The sequence below is a fragment of the Filicampus tigris genome, chromosome 18 (assembly GCF_054856515.1).
Source record: "Filicampus tigris isolate MCC_2025a chromosome 18, RoL_Ftig_1.0, whole genome shotgun sequence".
Taxonomy (NCBI): Eukaryota; Metazoa; Chordata; class Actinopteri; order Syngnathiformes; family Syngnathidae; genus Filicampus; species Filicampus tigris.
Window position 1 is genome coordinate 1,531,865 of NC_141234.1, and position 19,047 is coordinate 1,550,911.

The window sequence follows — 19,047 nt, forward strand, 5'->3', positions numbered from 1 at the left end:
GGGACCGGCGGCGAAGCCTCCGGGCGTCCAGTCGCTCGAGTGACCGCAGCTTCAGATGCTCCACGTGTCGATTTTTTTGTCAGCGAAATCGCCCACAAAATTCATTTTCTCCACCATTTGGTATTTGGTGTGAAACCAAGCCATGTTCTAGCTCTGTTTACTAAAGAGCAGAAAAACTTGCAAAACACATTTTTTTTCCCCCCTGGCAAAAGAAAAGAGTCTTCCTTTTGGTAGGTTCTGAACTTAAGATCTGCTTTGAAAATGGCTTCCATTGAAAGAGTTAAGAGTAATTTACTTGCATGCTGATTTAGTTATACATTCTTTTTTTTTTGTCAGTGTAATAAAATAACAAAGCCATTAAACATTTTTAGGGTTTTACAGTCCCAAATGCCCGCTGGGGAAACCATGTGGGCTGCGACAAAAATAAGTCTGATGCACCTGAATTCTAGATGATGTATGACACTATAAATATTGCTTTCATGGATATAATGGTGGCGAACAAGAAAACAAAATATATGTAAATACAGTACATATAAAAAGATTTAGAAGAATACATTTAAAAAAAGGGAAATAAAGCCAAAAATCAACAATAGAAAAAAGTACAATTTTAACAACAAAACTTGAAGGAAAAGGAACAACTAAAAACATAAAAATAAGATTAAAAACAATGGGAAACAAAATCAAGAGAGAAAATTGGGAAACTACAAGAAAACGAAAAAAAATTTAAAAAAAGGGAGAAAAGAAAAAAAGAATGAAAATGGGATAAAATAAGAGAATTCAACCAGAAAAAGTAAGAGAAAAAAGCCAAGTAAAAAAGAACAAACTAACTGAGAAAATGGGGAAAAGGGAAAAAAAAAAAAAGAGTGAAAAAAGAAACAAGAGATAAAGATTAAAATGAACATTTATGTGCATATGGATGTATATGTAATGTATATGTCTTTCCTTTTAGTCTTGTGAAGCTGCACGCTTGAGAAGGTCAAGCAGGAAAAAAAAAAAAACCTTTCCCCATTCAGTGTGAAAATTCCTCAGGCCAGTTTGTCCAATGAGAGTCTGAGGGAGGCGCTTAGGCGCCCTCTGCAGGACAAACTCTAAACACTCTTCATCGTCTTCATTAAAAAAAAGCGCCATAATCCACAAGGCTGCTCATCCAAATAAATAACTCCGCTTCAGAAAGCACTGGTGATAACCAACTGGCTGTGCTCCATCAAATCCAATCCAAAATGTGACGACAAAAAAAAAAAAAAAAGAAGGGGGGGAAAAAAAAAAAAAAAAAAAAAAAAAAAAAGAATTTCAAGGGTACCGTCACATGTGCTGAAAGGTCCACTTTTGGAGCGGGCTTCCCGAGCACGGCCGCAGGGACGGCGCCGGCACGCCATCGTCCGTCTGGCCGAGCGCTTCAATGCACTTCATGCTGTCCACGTGCAGCAGGCTGCCGTCCTACGAGCGACCACAACGCGTTGGGACGTTGCTGGGTAGGAAAAGTCTACACACCCTTGTTCAAATGCCAGATTTGGGCGAAAACAAGGCAAGTCCTTTTGAAAACTTTTTCAGACAATAATGTGACTTGTAACTTTTTTTGCCTTTTTGAGAGGGGGGGTCATAAAAACAATTTAAATCAGGCAGTTGTGCACCCTCTTATAAGCGGGTGCTCGGAACCAACTAATCGCGGTCAAACTTAGGTAAAGTAAAACTCAGTACACAACCTCACCATTAAAATTTCTTAAGGTTAACCCCAAATAAACTTCAGATGTTCTAGCTGGCTTTTCCTGGCTTTGTTTTTTTGCATGCTTACACTTTGCTTTAAGTTGCTTGGTGACTAAGCGAGTTAGATCGTTACAGACATTTCATTTTAGTTACTAAGGCATGTGACAAATCTGTAACTCACAAAGTCATCGTAAGTAAATAAAGCAAAGTAAAAGAAAGCAAAGCATGTCTGGAAAAGCCTACTGGAACATCTAAACTTTATTTGTTTGTTTGTGCACCGACTTATTTTGACGTCACAAAAACCCGGCATTTGAACAAGGGTGTGTAGACTTTTTCTATCCACCGCATGCTTGTGAAAAGCCAACATGCCACATACCTCCCTGAGGACGAACTTCTGCTGCGCGAGTACGGGCTCGGCGGGTTTGTTGCACGGCTGCACCGTCAGGTAGGTGCTGATGTTGTCGCCTTCCACGCAGGAGTCACCAAAGTTGTGATGGAGGGCGCCGTCCGACGAGTACTCGAAGAACTGCGGCACAGAAACTTGGCATGAGGGCCCACGTAACAGCCGACTATCCCTTCGTCGACACATTTATTTCAAGATAGGGCTGAACAATTTGGAAAAATATAATCCGGAAAAAAAAAAAAAAAAAAAGGTAAGAAATCAAAGAAAAGGGAATTCAAACCTATAAAAGAAAGGAAGTAAAAAATGATCAAGAAAAAGGGAAACAAAAGGAGAGGTGAGCAAATGGAACGAAAAAAAAATCTAAAGCAAAAATCTAAAGGGCGTAAAATGGAAGAAAAGTGAATTCAAAACAATTGAAAAATGTAAAAGAAATTTGAGATCAAATATATTCTCCTCCCGCGTTCGCGTTTTGCCAACCTGCGTCTGGCCCAGCCCGTGGCAATGATACAAAATCACTCGTTTGCTCTTGCTGTCTTTGTTGTAGTCCAAGCAAAAATCTGCCTTTCCGCCACTTTTCAGCTAAAAAACAAACACAAAAATGCCACATTTCCCCCCGCCCCCCAATAATTAGACGTGATCAAAAGAAAAAAAAAAAAAAAAGCGAGCGTTTCTCCGCCGTTTCTCACCATTCCAAAAAATCCCGGCCGATCCTCGGGGACGTAGAGCTCGGGGTAGATGTTGTCCAGGTACCACTTGAAGCTTTTGCAGCCCAGCTCCTTCCGCAGCCGACGGCGCTCCGACACGTCTCCGAAGCTCTCCTGAAAAGACAACGGGTGCTCATTGTGGAAGGTCCCCGCGTGAACGGCGCTCGTTTTGTGGGATCTCAGCGTGAAAGAGGCGGCCATTATGCTAGGTCTCAGTGTAAACCCGCTGCTAATTTTGGAGGATTTGGGCAGTCATTTTTTGCGGGTTGTGAGTATGAAACGATGCGGTAATTCCACAGGAGCCTCCGTGTGAAAAAGGCGGACTCTCACTGAGGACAAACAATCAACAATTTAGTTGGAACAGTGAAGGAACAGTAATTCCAAATGAGAAAAACGGTCTCTGTGTGAAAGAGGCGGTCATTCAACAGGGATTTCTCGGTGTGAAAGAGGTGACAATTTTGTAGATTCTCTGTGTTAAAGACTCATCCATTTTTCATGACATCTGTGTGAGAGTCATCAATTTTTCATGACATCCGTGTGAAAGAGGCAGTCGTTTGGTAGTATCTCAATATCAGAGCACAGATTGCCATCGTGAATGAGGCCATTTTGCAACATGCCAGTGTGAAAGAGTCAGCCAATTCGCACAATCTCCGTGTGAAAGACCCTCCCCAAACAGAAGCGGAGCTCTGTGGCGCTCACAAACATGCGATTGTTGACCGTTACTTGGCACGGGGAGGCGCGCAAGGGTCACCTGATCCTGGCGGCGCGAGCTTGATTACACGGCCGACACGCCGGAGGGCCGGCAGGTGACAGATGACGTTAGCTGGCGGCCGACTCACCGCTCTGGCGTGGCGGTTGCGGTTGTAGTAGACCTCCTTTTGCCGGTCCAACCACACTTCGACCACGCGCACGCTGTTGGACAGCGCCTTGACGCGCGAGTATGGCGTGGCCTTGGGGAAGACGTGGCCCACGTGGGAGCACGGGTGGATCTCCAGACTGCCGCCGCACTGCCAAATCTGAAGGAAACGGAGCGCCTCACACGATGTCATTTCAGAGTAACTTATTTGAAGTTCAAAATTCTATGTGGCATTAGTGTTTCCTGTTGGATATTGCTGACAGGAGCAGTACATTTCTCTTTTCAAATTAAGAGCAAATGAATTGCAACACGAAACAACTTGTGGGCTCCTGCCCATTTTGTTCATTTTCAAACTCATCAATATCATTTCACATCATTCTAAAATCATGCCACTCCATTTCACATGCCTGCATATTTTTTTTCATTCAGCATTGCAGCCTTCACACGCAATTTCTCCGGAAATTGGAAATGTGTGCTTTATGCATTTACAAATGACACTATTGTTGAGTGCTATTTTCCCTATTAAAAAACACAACTCCTTATTTTTATTCCGCGATATGTTTTTGTTCAAATTTTGGGGGAGGGAAGATGAATTGTTTTCTTACCCGAAAGGAGAATTCCAGGTTCTCTCCTCCCCACACTTCCATGCCTGTGTCGTAGGTGCCCAAGTAGGCAAAGTAGCTCTTATGGATGGCAAACAAACCGCCAGCCATCGTGGGAGACCTGACAATGGGCAAACACCATTGCTGATATTCACATTCAGAACAGTTTCTGCATTTGACAGGATCTCTGTGTGAAAGACTCTTTCTTTTTGCTGGGTTACTGCATGAATTTTGCAGCCATTTTATAGGATTTCTGCATGAAACCGTTTAGTGAGCCGCCAAGGGTGGCATTTCCCGCCTTTTCGGGGGGGCCGAGGCATACCTGATGACGTCGATGGGCGAGCGGCGGCGTTTTTTCTCGCGCTCTGGGATGGTCTGCCACGTGAAGACCATCGCCCAGTTGAAACCGCCAATATTAGGCTCGCCCGGATTGCCCAGATATTCAAAGGTGTCCCACTTGATGGAGTCGATGACGGGACACACCACGGCTGTCGGCTCTTCCTTGATCCTGGCGGATGTGTGAGGGATTTAACCTCTTTTCCCCATGAATAACACACACATTTTTTTTTGCAAAAAATAAAAAATAAAAGGATCCAAAATCGTCCCATGGTAGTATAAATGAATTTTATATCATTTTCATTTTTGATGCAATATGGTGACAGTCAGCAATTATGACAGAGAGCATTATATATGCAAATCATGTCTCGTGAAAATCAAGCAAAATTTCAGAAAATCAGGCAACATTAGCAGTAAATAACAAGCTAGGTTCACGCTTATTAGAGAATAATAACGAGCATTTTTGAGATTCCCAAATGAATTCTCTATCTATCCGTTACCCGAACTGCTTATCGTCACGAGGCTCGCGGGCATTCATTGCTCTCTCAAACTAGAGCCGATTCAAAGAAACCGATTTTCGGACACAGCAAAAAAAACTTTGGCACTCAAACAAAAATCATTTTTGGTTGGCCAGAGTAATCGGGACACTGCGTTATACACAAGTACAGAGAAAAAAAAATATTTTTTAAGGGTGACTCTACTTTCATATGACACTGTGGGTGCCTGTTATTTCCGTGAAATGACGGTGCCGGTGAAAGGTGGCCAGTACCTCTGGAGAAGAGGCTCCAGCCAGCCTTCGTGGCACTCGCAGTGGCAATCCAGGAAAGTCACAACGTCACCTGTGCTGAACGACGCCCCCAGCAGGCGGGCTCGCACCAGGCCCTCCCGCTTGGTGGCGCGGATCAGACGCACCTTCCGCAAGCCGGACAGGTACTTCTCCAAAGGCTCCTTCAGGTGGTCTTCAGGACATAAACAGGAGGAAGAAAATGAGACAACAAAACATCCATTCACTGATGGGTAGCAACGACAGGGCAAGTGATACAGATTGCCGATATTTGAAAAATTAAGAATAATCAATCATTTTTCACTCCATTTCAGCGCTTAGTTTTTTTTTTAGGGGGGGGTTTATATAATCATCACTGTAATTTTCTGTGAATAATGGGCTTTTTTTCCCCCTAAAAATTGAAAAACAGATCCAAAAATCCAGGGTGAGTTGTGTACAAGGGTCCAGAAAAAATGTAATGTCTAATGTTACAAATTGATGTAACATAAAATTCATATGAGAAAATAAAAAGTTGCTGTCTCACATTGCTACATTTCTTGTTAGCTGTTTGCGGCGCAGTTGCTGTATGTTAAATTACATGTTGGCTTTATGTTACGTTATGTACATTAGCTACTAAGTGTAATGATCTTTTCAAAGCCGCTGGAGGATTTTATTACACTGTTATGTCAGAGTTTTTGGCCATCTTATACACATGCTGGTTCGTCTGTAACGTGGAAGAAAATAGGCAAAAATATTTCCAGAGTAAAACCAAATGTTTCATTTGGATTCAGAATTTTGTTAAGCCGTCGTAGTAGGATTGATTTTCATACAGATTGGTTTCTTTTTTTGTTAAAAAATACACGGGAAGAGGACCAAGAAAAAAAGAATCGCATATTAAATTAAAATATTAATGGGGGGAATCAAAATGTGATTACTTTTCAAAATCTACACTGCGCTGCAATGTTCACTGCACCCGTGTTTTCATTTATTTGACTGCAACAGGATAAACACAGTGACACACCTGTGCTGGCATGTCAATAATTGGATGACCTGACGAGTCCTGAACAACTTGTTTTAAGCATGACAGTGATGAAAACCTGTAATTTGACTTTAATTTGGACAACACTTCTCTTTGTGACTGCCACAGCTTTACTGTTTAGCTTGCACAACAAGGTGGGGCGTGTGCCAGGCGATCAGTCCCGTTACGGAATTTTGCTGCGAAATGCGCCACGTGATCGAAACGGAGTGTGAGAACTTTTCAGAGCCCGCGAGGTGCGGCGGGTTCACCTCGGTCGCTGCGGTCGTCGACAAGGATCAACTCCTTGAGCAGGATGTCGGGCGATGTCTCCAGGACGCTGTGGACCGTCCGGAGCAGCGTGGACCAGGCCTCGTTGTAGACGGCAATCACCACCGACGTGGTCGGCAGGGAGCGGTAGTCGTAGCGCACGTCTCGGCAGCTGCGAGGGCGTGACGACTTTGATTAGACGCAAAGGTCAGATAGCAGGTTGAATCAAAAACAAACCAAAAAAAAGATCATCGTGTCTCATTTGGTGATTTCTTTCAATGCATTAAAGATATATAACTGGGCCAAATGTGGGTAGTCATGTCGTGCCAAGGCTCGACTCTCAGCTTTCGCATTTTTTAGCGCACAGCAAAACACTCAAATTCAGAAAAGGTGCTCAACGTTAATGGCTCACTGCACAGTGCAACTGTCGGAGTGGCAGCATTCACACAATCAAAAGTTTTTGTATGAATGTCAACATTGACAGGTTGAGGGCTCACAATCAAAGCTAGTTCTTGTGAACGCTAGATTGGGCATTCACACAGCAGAAACAAGGACACGTTTAAGTGTGCTTGACTTTTGGCATTCACACACTCAATACAAGTTCTCGCGTCAACGCTTGACTGAGCATTCACACAAAAGGAACAAGTTTTGATGCGCATGCTCGAGTCGCAGCATTCACACAACAAAAAGTTGTAGTATGAACGCCTGGTATTCTAATCTCAGCAAGGACATGGTTGGCTTTTGACTCAGCGTGACACTCTCCGCGCGTTGTTTGGGGAAAAAAAAGAAAAAAAAAAGTTACTCACAGCGGATTCCACCTCTCGGGCAGGCGTCGATGCAGTGAGATCATGTCACTGACGTAGATGTTGATCTGATGCTTGGCGAGGCTCTCCTCCTGCTTGCGCTGCTCGTCGGCGCTCAGCGTCAACTTGACGGGCCTGCCCAGCGCCCCGGGGGCGTCCGGGTCCAGCGGGGGCTTCTCGTACACCGGCCTCTTCAGGTCCAGCTCCTCTCCCGCCTCGCGTGGCTCTTTGGCGGCAACGTCGGCGTCGGCCAGCTCGAGCTCTGCGGGGAAGTCGCCCAAGTAGACGAAAAGGAAAGCCAGCAAGGCGACGCCGCTGAGGAAAAGTTTGAGTCGCTTCGGTCGACAGGAGGCCATGTCGTGACTTCTTCCCGGTGGGCCTCAGCCAAGCGAGGCGTTCGCCGCTCTGGCTAGCGCACGGCAGCTTCGTTGAGGGACCCGAGTCGCTTGGCCAGCCGCCAAGGCACTAATTGCGGCTTCATCGGCTGCGCTTTTACTCCTCCTCCTCCTGCTCCTGCTCGCTCGCCTCTTCGCACCTACGTGACTCCATTCATTCGAACAACGAGACAAATATAAATGGATTAGCCAACAGGGATTATTTACCCGGATTAGCCACCTAGATTGGTTATTTAGCACGAGGAAATGAGTCCGTCGAGGTCAATTCTAACTTTGGCGAGAGATTTAGTCAATGGACGCAATTCTCGACAGTGTCCTATAGACTACGGTAGTTTAGCTTCCGTCTGTATTTCGAAATAAAACACGCTGTGCTTTTTGTTGATTATTTTGAAAGATTTCTCTTACCTAATGTAAGAAAATGTCTGATATTTTCATTATAACGGTTGGTCATAAAATCAGTTTTTTAGTTTTTACACTTTATTCGAGTTAATCGAGGAATAATTGTGGCATGGTCCACCCAGACCATCTGTTTACGTTTTACAATATCCGCTTCAAATTTGCCAAATGTTTGTATTATAATGTATCAATAAATCATAACACTTGATTTTTGTATCGTTTTTGATGAGTTAACCGTAACTTTGGATTCATTTGTTTTGGGACTTATTTTGAAGCACACTAAGACGAAAGGACAACAACATCCTAGAGAAGCACAACTGTTGATTTCCGTACATTGCTATAGTAGCAATATTTGTATTTTATTTATAAATATATATATATATATATTCCATTATTAATATTCTGAAAAGCAATTTAACTGTGTACATTTTACAATAGCAGCTCCATATTTGTGAAATGTTGTATTTTATCTATAAATCGTCACATTTCATATTAATTTGATTGAATTAATTTTAAAAAAATTGTGTGCCAGTGTAATAGTCATAACGGAGCAAATATGTCATTAATGTACATTATCTTCCGGCTGGGAATACTGATTCCAAACCCACTAGTATGGCTATAAAAGCAAAATTCAAGAAATAGAAACAAGGGGGTGTCCTCGCATTTGCAAAGTTTACCTGTTTGATTGAACTAAAAGTTCCTTCAAAGTGAGTTAAGAAGTACATGAAACAAGACAACATACAATTGCAATCACTAAAAAGTTTTTAATTCCTTCCCTTCAAATCACGTAATCCCTGCATTGCATCAGTAGTTTCAGGAGCGCTTACATCAACTTTGTCCCTCAAACCCAAGGACAATATTCCAAAGACAAAAAAAGCCACCTGACATTTCTCCATTTTCCTTATCCACTTCAAGTACAGTCAGACATGAAAACGTCCAGCAGAGGCGAGTTTAAAGTCAAACAGCGACTACAGTCATCCAACAGTCATGTTGTCGTTCCATTCATCACATTTAAAAGGCATGACATTTTCAGACGCGTTAGGTCCTCATTTCAAAAAGGCACAGAGATTCAGTACGGGTCATTCTCGTAGGAAAAAAATTGCACTTGTTAGCGTTAAAGGTGTCGTTTGGTCAGGACGCGAGGGTTTCCGCTCCCTCTCATGTGGTGTTAGGAAACAGCTGCTTTACACGAAAAACACCTTCACCATCTAAGTACTTTGTCAACATTTGGAATAACGTATGTGATTTTCTCTCAGTTATCGGTGGTTTATCCTCGTTTTTTTCCTAACAAATTTGGGGGATGTAAACAAAAACCCACAAATTAGCTTATTTTCACAAGGCTTTTATAGTGGGCGTCAATTAGATGCGGATTTTCGCTATTCGCAGACATAACATTTTCTCAGTGGTAACAGCGCAAATCACGTTTTGTCTCGGGTGGCTCCCCCTGCTGGTTTGGATTGGTGCAAGCAGGCGCTTTGTGAGCTTGACAGTTTTCCAGAGGCACTTCCATGCTACACGACGGCTAAAAGTCAACATTCTCCATCTCTGCGGCACACGAGGGGCAGAAAAACAACACGAAACGGGAACGAATCCTCTTATTTTCCCCCGATAGTCGAGAGAGAGAGAGCGACCGACAAAAGTCACTTCTTCCGGCTTCTGGCGTCTACCGCTCAAACTTCCACTGCTGGTTTTTATCGAGCGGGTCGCAGGGCCTCATCTGGACGTCGGCGCGGCCTTCGGGAGTGCGGTAGGCCGTGATGCACTTGTCCGACTGAGGGTGGTAGATGCTTTTGTCCTGGTGGGAGGGAAACAAAACCCACAAAAGGCGCAATGAGAGACCAAGAGAGAGATGGGACGACGGTGAGAAGGCGGCCGCCGCTTACGTCTCGGAAGTCCCACGCGATGGCGGCCGGCGTGGCGTCGCGGTCGCCGGGGCAGTGCCTCATGCCGACGGCCGACTGGCCCTCGCCCACTTCGGCGCACAGCTCCGTCACCGAGTTGAAGCGGATTTCCTTCCGGGACGTGTACTCAAAGTACTGAGACGGGTAGAGGCAAGCAACTGTCAGACACTCACGTTTTGCCGTAGGAATGGAAATGCCCCAGAATCCGCTCGAGCCAACCAAAACAGCGGCAAAAATGTGTTGAAAGTGCAAAAACGTACAATAATAACATGAATGAGTAAAATGTCAAGAATTGGAAAAAAACAAGTCCCCTTTCCCCGCCAATCCAGCTAGCTAGCCAAATCACTTGATCACGCTCCCAACATAGGTCGAGCGCGTCACCTGGTTGCCTCCCTGGCCGTGACAGCCGAACAGCGAGAGGTTCGAGTCGGTGGGATTGTGATCCGGCGCGTTGTAGTCCAGACACTCCGAGTGGATTCCCGAGCTGCGCACCTTCATTGGAGGACAATCCAAAATCAGGGATGAAAAGCATTTGTGCAAGCAAATTCCGACACATTCCACAGGGACAAATTCCATACACGTGAATATTACGGTGGAAGTCGACCCAAACGTATTTTTTTTCAAGAATATGTTCTATGCAGGCCCACTAGTTGAAACAAAACATTCTGATAAATATTGCCTTTGTGGAATAAGAGTTAATCCCCACGTTTTTGGCCATCGCCGGGGGCGGCCATTTTGTCTCTTCTGTCGACCAAAAATGACATCGCAGCCGCTCACCTGTTTTCTAGAGCTGAGCCGTGATTGGTCAGCGCCTGAGCCCTGAGCAGTTGTGATGTGATTTTCGGTCGACAGAAGTGACAAAATGGCCGCCCGCTGAGATGGCTAAAAAGGGGTGCATTTTGCTGCGTAACTCATGTGACGTTAGTGGGCCTGCTGGGAACATGAAAAAAAAGATCTTTTCCCCTTTAAACAATAACGGTGAAAGATCAAAAAGTAAAATCCGCAGAAATCGTCCAACAGTTGCCTTGGCTCACCAAGACAGCGTTTTGTTTGATAGTCGACGTATTCATCCAAAAAAAAAAAAAAAAAAAAAAAAAAAAGGTGGTGCCTCAAAGAAGGTCAGCCCAACTCTTTTGGCCACTCACCGCTCCGTGCCAGCCCTCCCTGTCCTCGGGTACGTGCAGGTCCGGGTAGATGTTGGTCAGGTACCACTGGAAAGACTTGCAGCGCAGCCGCTCTCTCAGCTGCAGCCGCTCGGAAATGTCGCCGTAGTTCTCCTGCCGGGTCCAAAATCATCATCATCATCATCATCATCATCATCATCATCATCGTCATCGTCATCGCACAGCAAATGTTCCATTTTTGTTTTGGGATCAACGGAAGTGAATGTGAAGCGCACGTTGAGCGAGTGGTGCAGCGCCGAGCTCGCGTCAACGTTGAACGCGGACGCGGACGCGGAACGTGTTTGCAAAGGTGTGGAGCTGCCTCCTGCCAGTTAGTCACAGTGTAAACATTTTGCGCCCACACCTGAAACGTCGCACGCGTTATCTTGATTGCTTAGACAAACGCCGCCCTTTTTGTGTGCTTGCGCACTTGCAGGAACGAGGAAGTGGTTGGCCACAAATACTTTGCCCTTGAGAGCCAAAGTATAACTGACTGAAATCGGTTCGGCTAAAAACATCCCGCGCCTAATTTATGACCTGTCATAGCTGTGAAATTGATGAATGAATGACTTCCAGTCTCACCCCGATGTTTTGGTTTTTTGGATTTCAAAGGAAGTCTGGATCTCTGGACCCTTTTTTAAATTTTTGCTTTACAATGTTTAATACCTTGAATAGTCAAACATATTCTTATCATTTGATATTCTAATGATGTTTATTATATTTTTGTTATTTTATTTATATGTAATGAATTTTTATAACAACATTTTATATTTTTTTTTAATCTTATTTCTTTTGTATGATGTTATTTTTATACTGTAATTTTTATACTATTATGTTTGTATCTTTTATTTATATATTTATTTATTCATTTATTTATTATTTTATTTAAAAATGTTCTTTTACCTGTTTGGATTGCAGTCTGATCTGATGAGCTTTGACAGGACTTTAATTTTTATTCATTTCCTTTTTTTTTTTTAAAGATATTGCATTTTCTTGCACTTATTTTTTACTCATTTTATTTTCTAATTTTTGCACATTCTTATTTATTGACTTTTTTTTGGAAATATATTGCATTTTATTACATTTATTTACTTTTTTTTCCCAAGATATTGCATTTTCTTGCATTTATTTTTGTACTCATTTTATTTTCAGATTTTTGCACATTTTTTTTTAACTTACTTTTTTTTCCTTTCGATTCTGCCCTTTGTTTTCAGCTCACAAAATGGCCTCTCTGTTGTATGTTGAATTGTTATTCATGCGCAGCCCTTTGTTGGAGCTGGAGTTGTTTTTAAAGAGCTCTATGTGTACAGTTAAGTTGAGTTAGCTTTGTTGTTAGCATTAGCATACCTGGTCCACTGAGCAGTTACATCGGCCGCTGTGCAAAAAAAAAAAAAAAGATCATTCTTTGTGAGCTCAATGTCTTTTCGAAAGGCTGAAATTCCCACTGAGCAAAAAAATAAATAAAAATCCGTCCGGGGCTCCGCCAGGCAGCTGTTCCCCCATTTGAACCTTTTCTGGCCACCCTCACGCTGGCGGTTGCGCACCTTTTTCGCGGGCGGGTTCCTTTTGTAGAAGTGCTGCTTGTAGTCGTCCATCCACACCTCGGCCGCCCGCACCGTGTTCTGCAGGAAGTTGGGCCGAGCGTACGGCGCCTTCTTGGGGAAGACGTGGCCCACGTGGGAGCAGGGGTGGATCTCCAGGCTGCCGCCGCACTGCCACACCTGAGGGATGTCGCACACGCCGCAGCCTTGACAAACCAACGCCGAACGCGCGGCGACGGGCCGCGGCGCCGGTCGGGAGGCGGCGCTGACCCGAAAGGAGAGCTCCAGGTTCTCTCCGCCCCACACCTCCATGCCCGTGTCGTAAGTGCCGAGTTGCTCAAAGTAGGCCTTGCTGACCGCAAACAAGCCGCCCGCCATAGTCGGGGACCTAGCAAGGACAAGAGTTCGGGGGTATGACATCCCGCTAACTTTTATGTTTTTTTTTTGTTTTTTTCCCACACTCTTATTTTGTATGAAATCTAATCTCCTAATTTCGCTGCGTGAGTTGTCAACAAGAGGCAAGGCACGGCACGGCATTTAAAAAGTGACCTGAGAGGTTCGATGCGTGACTTGCGTCGCTGGCGCTCCCGCTCGGGCACAGCGTGCCACTGGAAGGTGAGCCTCCAGTCGAAGCCCCCGATCATGGGCTCCTCCGACTGCATGTAAAACTCAAAAGTGTTCCAGTCGATGGTGTCGATGACGGGGCACACGATGGTGCGGGGGTTCTGCTCGATCCTGGAAAAAGAGCAAACGATGAGCGAGGGACAAAAGCAGAGGGGAGCGACAGCATTCAGCTACTTTGGAAATGAATTAAAATTTCATAACGCATTAAAAAAAAAATTAACTGAGTTAACTCCGCTTTATTGATTTCCTGTGGCAGCTGACCTCTGCTCACTTTGCAGCCAAACTTAGCGGAAAGTCCCAAAGTCGCAAAGATAGACTTTTACTCAGAGTTTTACTTTTAAAAAGGTGCTCAGCGGCTCGTTGGAGAAATCGAAAATGATTTGTACACTTTGAAAAGCCAAATTCAAATAGCATATTAGTTGTACGTCTTTGGTGTATCATTGAAAAGTTATATTTTACAGGAAAAACATGTCTTTCAATCAAAATATATTAATTCCAAGATTTTGCTCAAGCAAATATCGGTTCCAAGCTTCCTAAAAAACTGTAGTTGAAAAATACGATTAATTACGATCAGCTACGGAAAATTTTGCGATTAATTAGTTAATACATTTTAATCGCTTGACAGCACTAATATATATATATATATTTATATATATATATATATACCTTCAGGGTGTGCATCTTTCCAATAAAAGCCAATTTGGCACGTATCGCGATACCTGGGATACGATATGATTCACAGAAGAGTGCATTTTTCTTCTCACTTCTCACAATTCGAGGACCAAACCAGAACCGACTGTTTGATTCAAATCCGTTTTCGTCGCACCCCTATTAAATAGCCAAATTATTGGAGTGTCAAAAAGAGGCCGATCCAAGAATTGCTCGCTGCACCAGCGTGTACGGAAGTGTCGTTTGGAAGTGGTCCAAGGGGACCCGCGGACCCACCTCTCCAGCAGGGGCTCGATCCAGCCGGGGACGCACTCGCAGTGGCAGTCCAGGAAGGTGAGCACGTCGCCAGTGGAGTAGCTGGCGCCGATGAGACGGGCCCGGACCAGGCCCTCGCGCTTGACGGTGCGGATGAGGCGAACGCGCTGCAGGTTGCTGAGGTATTTGGCCAGCTGGGTCTTCAGGTACCCTAATAAAAACATTTTCAAAAGAAAAACAGCAGACGGATGTTACTTATACGACAATAGGGAATTCATTGGATTCATCAATATTTCATGCTATATCCCTGTCGGTGCCAATAACATGACACGGCCAAATGTGCGCCCATTTTGCCAATATTAGTGTAGCATAACAATTAGATCATGTTTGGATGGATGGATGGATATTACTAAGCATAGAACAACGTGTCAGCACTTCTCGTCATTTTGAATTTATGCCATTCCCAAACGCTGCTGTCTTTGTTCGGAATTCAACCGGAGCGAAATGGACCCATTATTTAGCCTTTTATTTTTAAAGATAAAAAACATTGGAGTAGACTTGGCGTGCCCGTTCATTCGAAAGACCGGATGCTGCGTTTATCTGCCTTAGATTTGGCTTTTGGACACTTTTAAGAGTCCCACCTCTGTCGCTGTAGTCATCGACCAGGATCACCTCCTTGAGCAGGACGTCGGGCGTGCTTTCCAGGACGCTGTGGACGGTCCTGAGCAGAGTGGACCAGGCCTCGTTGTAGAAGGCGATGATGACAGAGGTGGTGGGCAAACGGCCGTAGTCGAAGCGCTTGCCGCGGCACCTGAGGTACGGCGGACACACAATCGTTTTTTGGGGCAAAGTGTGATTCGCACTTCCGGCTCGCTCCGCGGCCAGATGGCAGCCATTAGGCCGAGCCAAAAAGGGGGCGGTGCCGAGCGGCATACCGCAGCAGAGCACACAAAGATGCAGAGTAAACAAAAAAAGTCGACTTGCGGGCGGAGGGGGGAGAAAAACATCCCAGGACACAAAAGGAGCTTCGCCACCTTTGTTATCAAGCTCAACTCAGATCTTGTTTTGGCAGCCTGGCAATACCGGAAAATCGAGTTCAACTCAAAGGACGACTGACCGTACATGTTTTGCATTATGACTTCAATACTTCAATTTTTGACTAGTTAACATTAAAAATAGCACCGAATCAACGAGGTTCTTGTTTGGTTGGAGTGAAATGAGATCATGAGCCTGCCGGTCGAGTACTGTGGCAGGGTTTTGACTTTGGATTGGACACCTGCGGCGACCGCAAACGCCTTGCTCAAAAGCATCGCCCTGAGACGCTCTCCGAAAGCTGCTCCCCACTCACTCACTCACTCACTCACTCGGGCATCCTGTTGTCTTTGATGTGTCTGTGGAGGGAAATCTTGTCGCTGACAAAGATGTTGATGGCGTAGCGCTCCACGCTGTCCTGCGCCTGCGCCTTCTCGTCCGGCCTCAGGTTGAGGCCCGCCGCCCGGCCCCACTCCCCCGGGGCGTCGGCGTCCGGCGCCGGCTTGGCGTAGACGGGCTCGGCCGGCTTGCCGGCGTCCGGCTCGGCCGCGGCGGCTTTCCCCAGCTCCGGCGTGTCGCCGGACGACGGGGAGGAGGGCGAGAGGACCAGGAAGAGGTAGCCCAGCCACAGCAGCCACAGCAGGAAGAAGGCCTTGGCCAGCACAGCCAGTTTGTGTGAGCAGCGCCCCCTCATGGCAGCCGGCTGCGGGGAGAGGAAATCCTGCGGGGGGGGGGGGGGGCGGAGAGCCAAAGTTGAGTGAGGAACCGCCCGCTTGAGCCAATGCGATTGGCTTTCGCTCCTCGGCGAGCAGAGGGGGGAGGGCTGAGCAGTAACGCGGGCGCGAGGAGGAGCGAGGGAGCGAGACCAAAGCGAGCGACGCTGGGCAAACGCGCAGCAAAAGTCTTCATGACTTCACAAAAAGCTAAATAATGTGTTACATCATCTCCCCGACTCCTTTTCAAATGTCTTTGAGCCATGAGTCATGCAATGAATAAAGGAAAATTAAATACGCAGAGAGGAATCCGCATAAAAACAAACTCCTTTCTACAAAGAAGCATTGAACGAAAAAAGGGTGAAATTGACCATATTTGGACATACAAGGTTTTCCTTTCAATGAAGTGACACTCTTTTCCAAGTGTTGAATAACACAATTTGCATTTTCCTTTTTTATTGAAGAGTCCAAAAAAAAAATCACCAGTTGTGAAAAAATATCCTTGATTATATTTTCCAGGCCTGCCCTATTTTCCCTTCTTTACATTTGAGGCATAAAGTGGTGAGCTTCAAATTCACCCTTTTATTCCTTCTAGGGCCATTGTTAGCATTTTTCTCCTTAGCTTACCGTGGCTGACACATCCACTGTATCGCATGCTTGGCAGATTATTGGGAGCAAACAGGAAGAAGGCCACGTTGGACCCCCGCCAGGGAGCGTCTCGAGGTTACAAAATGGAGACGCCAGAGCACAAAAAGGCCCTTTGACTGGCGACACCTTCCAACATCCAATAGCTGCGAGCCCCGCTGACAACTTGACGTGCATTCTAAATCCTCCCCTCGCTCGCTGGCGTTCGCCACGTTCAATTAGTGGTGAGCGTTCCAAAAATAACACTTCAACATTTTTTAAAAATGTATACAAGCTCTTTGATGTTGAGCAGATACCACAGCCGCTGCTAGCCGCTCATCGGTCGGACGGATTGAAATGCACATGCTAACGTTAGCGTAAGAATGCGTAATTACCGGCTAAGAAATTCAGTGTTCATAAGATGTGCGTTTGGTCCTGACAGATGCGTTCACTGCCGCGTGGTTTCCGCAGATTCCAGCAGAACACGCTGCTCGTGGAGTTTTTTTTTTGGGGAACAATTCATCGGCGGCGACTGCATGTGCAGCCTTCTAATAAGGGGGCCCGGCTCATTTCCTCATTGGGCCAGCGGGTTGCTACACACACAGCAGAGCAAACATGCGCCAACATCAAATTCGCTCGCCCACAAAACAGTTGCAAGTATTAAAAATTCAATTTCACGTCTATTTATAGAACTCTGCCACCAAGCTTAACATGCATCATTCAAACATCAGTGTAAATAAAACATATGGGCATAACCCATGACGTCTTCATGCAAACGACTCAAATCGAATCACTTGATCGCTTTGGAGAGTTTGCAATGGTTGGAAGTAGCCAAGTGCAAATACTTTCTCGATTCTGACAACTGAAAACTGATCTCTGTACTTCCAACTCCTTACTTTGTCAAAATAGGCTTGTTACATTTTTTGGGAACATCGCAAAATTGTGTACAAATGAAACAATGTAAATAGATTAGAAATAGATTTTGATTGCCAAATTCAGATCTTGGGTACAAAAAAATGGTTGCTACTGCATCGGGCTGCCGTCGATAACACAGACAAAGACAATATATCTGTTTAAAGGGTTAAAGGTCAAGAGGGAGGGGTGACTCATGGCCAAGGCGTCACTGTGCACTGTTTTAGCCATGCTCCAAAGAGTCTGAAAATTGCCATAATGAAATTCAGGACGACATAGTTCTTAGTCTTTTCACATTTTCAGCAATTATCTTCAAAGACGTGTATTTCATAACATAGCTCTGACTTGACTTTTCTTGCAGATATTGGGAGAAGCAAGATATTCCCGATCCGCCGCCTTATTTAGGAGACTTTTTGCACGTTGTCCGCACTAAGAAGGATTTGCAGCCAGTGCGTCAGTCCAAAAACCGCCAGTGTCTCTGTCGAATCTGATAAAACAAATGTGTATTCTGTATATTATTTTCAACTTTCAACATTTTTTGTTGGTCACTTTGCAACATTAGCAAAGCTATGGAAACTATGTTTCATAGTGTCCAATGATTTTTATGTACTTCTCAATGCAAGCAACATTCAAGTCAAAAATAAAAAATAAAAAAAAAGTAGGACACTACTTTGTGTTTCTGTACATTTTTTAATTGCTCGATTTAAATATTAAACATTTTTATATTTTAGTTTGTACTTGAGTACATTTACGAGGCTATACTTTTTTAGCTTTTACTCAAGTCGAATCACTACCTCTACTTTAGCAAGGGTATTTTTTGTTTGTTTGTTTTCAGGGTTTTTGTTCAACTTTCTGCTGCAGACAGCGAGAGTTTTTGCCACCTCTGCTCGAGGAGGGAGGAAACGACGCATTTGTTCAGGAAGACAAACGTGTCAACGTCGCCTACCTCGGCCAACACCAGTCACATGAGTCCAAGCGTCCTTCCGCGGCCGTCGCGGTTGTTGTTTGTCGTCCTCGGCTCTCCGGGAGAAAGAAACCGCTGGCGTGCAGATGTCAGCGGACGTCGCCTACATCCTCCCGCTGCTTCACGCTACTCGCAGCTATAGCCGGCGTCAAGTCAGAAAGCGCCATGCAAGCGCTTCCGCTAGTCTGTCAAAATAAGATCTTTTGAAATGACGTTTTTTAATGCCTTGTTTTTTGCTTCGGATTGGATGTAAATTGTACACAAGCGTATTGCATTCACTTGAAAAAAAATATCCGTTTCTTTTTAGAAATAAGACTTTTGGGGGGAAAATGCTACTTTATTGTCATAAGACTCTAACCTTTTCTCTGTAAAAGTTACAACTTTGTTCCTTGAAAATATACA

General features: G+C 44.8%; 2 protein-coding genes across 5 annotated transcripts in view; both read right to left on the reverse strand.

Annotated features, from left to right (window-relative positions):
• The window catches only part of galnt12 (UDP-N-acetyl-alpha-D-galactosamine:polypeptide N-acetylgalactosaminyltransferase 12), a 42,168-nt gene extending 34,004 nt beyond the window's left edge, over window positions 1-8,164 (reverse strand). For all 4 annotated transcript variants that reach the window (XR_015082041.1, XR_015082040.1, XR_015082042.1 and 1 more), the window contains exons 1-10: window positions 7,460-8,164; window positions 6,656-6,825; window positions 5,375-5,564; window positions 4,592-4,777; window positions 4,273-4,390; window positions 3,651-3,827; window positions 2,794-2,925; window positions 2,585-2,686; window positions 2,081-2,230; window positions 1,301-1,437 (exon numbers count right to left, since the gene is read on the reverse strand). Coding sequence is in view for 1 of the 4 variants with exons in the window: in XM_086014289.1 (XP_085870415.1) it covers window positions 1,303-1,437; window positions 2,081-2,230; window positions 2,585-2,686; window positions 2,794-2,925; window positions 3,651-3,827; window positions 4,273-4,390; window positions 4,592-4,777; window positions 5,375-5,564; window positions 6,656-6,825; window positions 7,460-7,812 (1,713 nt within the window). In the remaining 3 variants the exon portion in view is untranslated. The remainder of the gene's footprint in view (window positions 1-1,300; window positions 1,438-2,080; window positions 2,231-2,584; window positions 2,687-2,793; window positions 2,926-3,650; window positions 3,828-4,272; window positions 4,391-4,591; window positions 4,778-5,374; window positions 5,565-6,655; window positions 6,826-7,459) is intronic.
• An 827-nt stretch (window positions 8,165-8,991) lies between these two features.
• Window positions 8,992-18,802, reverse strand: galnt4 (polypeptide N-acetylgalactosaminyltransferase 4). Its single transcript, XM_086014926.1, is given in 11 exon segments — window positions 8,992-10,068; window positions 10,071-10,283; window positions 10,530-10,640; window positions 11,294-11,425; window positions 12,856-13,032; window positions 13,123-13,240; window positions 13,402-13,587; window positions 14,422-14,611; window positions 15,042-15,211; window positions 15,765-16,153; window positions 18,628-18,802. Coding segments are annotated over 10 exon segments (1,767 nt in total). The 5' UTR covers window positions 16,127-16,153; window positions 18,628-18,802; the 3' UTR covers window positions 8,992-9,960.
• Between the last annotated feature and the right edge of the window lie 245 nt (window positions 18,803-19,047).